Source organism: Lottia gigantea, assembly GCF_000327385.1.
Source record: "Lottia gigantea unplaced genomic scaffold LOTGIsca_7, whole genome shotgun sequence".
NCBI lineage: Eukaryota > Metazoa > Mollusca > Gastropoda > Lottiidae > Lottia > Lottia gigantea.
The window spans coordinates 1,924,978-1,926,694 of NW_008710370.1; the positions used below are offsets into that span (position 1 = coordinate 1,924,978).

The 1,717-nt window shown below is 40.0% G+C and overlaps 1 protein-coding gene across 1 annotated transcript; it reads right to left on the minus strand.

The window, feature by feature from the left end:
- Positions 1 to 644: 644 nt before the first annotated feature.
- LOTGIDRAFT_154991 (hypothetical protein) lies at positions 645 to 1,412 on the minus strand (the record flags this gene model as incomplete). The annotated part of the gene is made up of 1 exon (XM_009065500.1): positions 645 to 1,412. The coding sequence occupies one exon, from the start codon at positions 1,410 to 1,412 to the stop codon at positions 645 to 647; it is 768 nt and encodes a 255-aa protein (XP_009063748.1).
- Positions 1,413 to 1,717: the final 305 nt, after the last annotated feature.

The following is a 1,717-nucleotide window of genomic DNA, read 5'->3' on the forward strand; positions in this document are numbered from 1 at the left end:
AGTGTTCAATTATCGATTATCAAGGGCCCGTAGAATCGTGGAGAATGCATTTGGGGTAATGTCAGCGCGCTTCAGAATTTTGCTGAGAACCATGGAACTAAGTCCTGAGAATGCTATATCTGTGACCAGAGCATGCATTGTACTGCATAACCTTCTACTCCGAACCCAAACCAGGAATTATTGCCCTGAAGGATTCATGGATCGTGAATTAGAAGATGGCATCATTGTACCAGGTACATGGAGGAACTTGATAGAAGGAGAAGTCTGTGACTTGGATGCAACTCGTTCTGTTCGCCCATCTACCTCTGTAGCTCGTGAAATCAGGGACAATTTGAAAGAGTATTTTTTCGAAGAAGGCGCTGTAGATTTTCAGTGGAGAATGACCGATTAAATTTCCCTTCAATTTCAATTGATATCACTTACAAAGGTCAGGGTGAAATAAGAACGATTTATAAACGAGGTTGAAATATAACTCTTAGTTTCATTTCAGTTAAAATTTAATTATTAAAATAAAATCAACCTGACTGGATTGTACTATTTGTACAATATTAATATCAATGTGAATTAATATCTGAAAATAAAACTTTAAAAAACGTAAAAAAAGATTGGTCTGATCATTGTCCTTTCATGAAGATGAAGTGATATTAATATCCATTTGGCCATGCTCCTCCAATTTGCATGTATTTGACTGGAGATCTATGCATATATCTTCCGGTGTTGTTCAGATTGTAATTGGGTGCAACCCACTGGGTTTGTGGTTGTGCTGATTGTTGTGGGGCGATAAAATGGTCATCACTCTCCCCGGCATCAAACAAGACTTTCTGTATGGCAAACTTAGTTCTTCGCTGCGTCGACTTGTTGGGAATCCCTCTCAAAGTATTTGCCACATCTTTGGCAAAATCGTCCCATTCATCTGTTGTTTCTTTAGCACTGTCAGCCAGAGTCTTCAGGGCATGACTAGCTGTATCCATCCATGTGTGAGTTGTGGATACTGGTGTTGATTCTCTCTTTCGACGCTTTGATTGGATGTGTGGTAGCTTTGGTGTTTCAGGTGTAGGTGTACGATCTAGATCCCTGGAATTTTCTCCCTCACCATCATTGTCATCTTCATTATTTTGCAAAGGTGTAAGATTTGATACAGTAGCACCAGATTCCACTGCAACAACTCCTTCGAGAAAACTGCAGGAATTAAAAAATTTCCATTTTGGCGTATAAATATCAGCCGCCCCAGATCCAGTACCCTGTGACTCAAAGTCCAATATCTCTTTTTTCAAACTTTCCAACAAGTCACCGAGGGCAATCTTTTTCATTCCTCTATCCTTGTAGTCTTTACTTTTCAAATTCCATAAACACTCGTGATTCTGCAAACCATCTAACAATATTTGAACGGCTTGGTCGGTCCACATGAGCATTTTTACCCGATTTGCAGGATCGACGTGCAAAGAAAACAATAAAACGAAGTAAAAGTGGATGCGTGCGCAGATTTGTGGCAAGTTTTCCTTGCTGGTGCGTTTACACGAGCAATTCTTCATTCCTGGGTCATTAAGGGTCAGCAAATCGCTGGTTGGAAAACTGCCATGCACAGTTTTCCAACAAGTGAAATTTTTACTTGTTCAACTAGTGGATTTCGGCAAATTTTGTCGTTTACACGAGCAAGTTTTCCTTGTCAAGGAAAAATTGTCAATGAAAACTTGCTCGTGTGGACTAACCGTAAGGC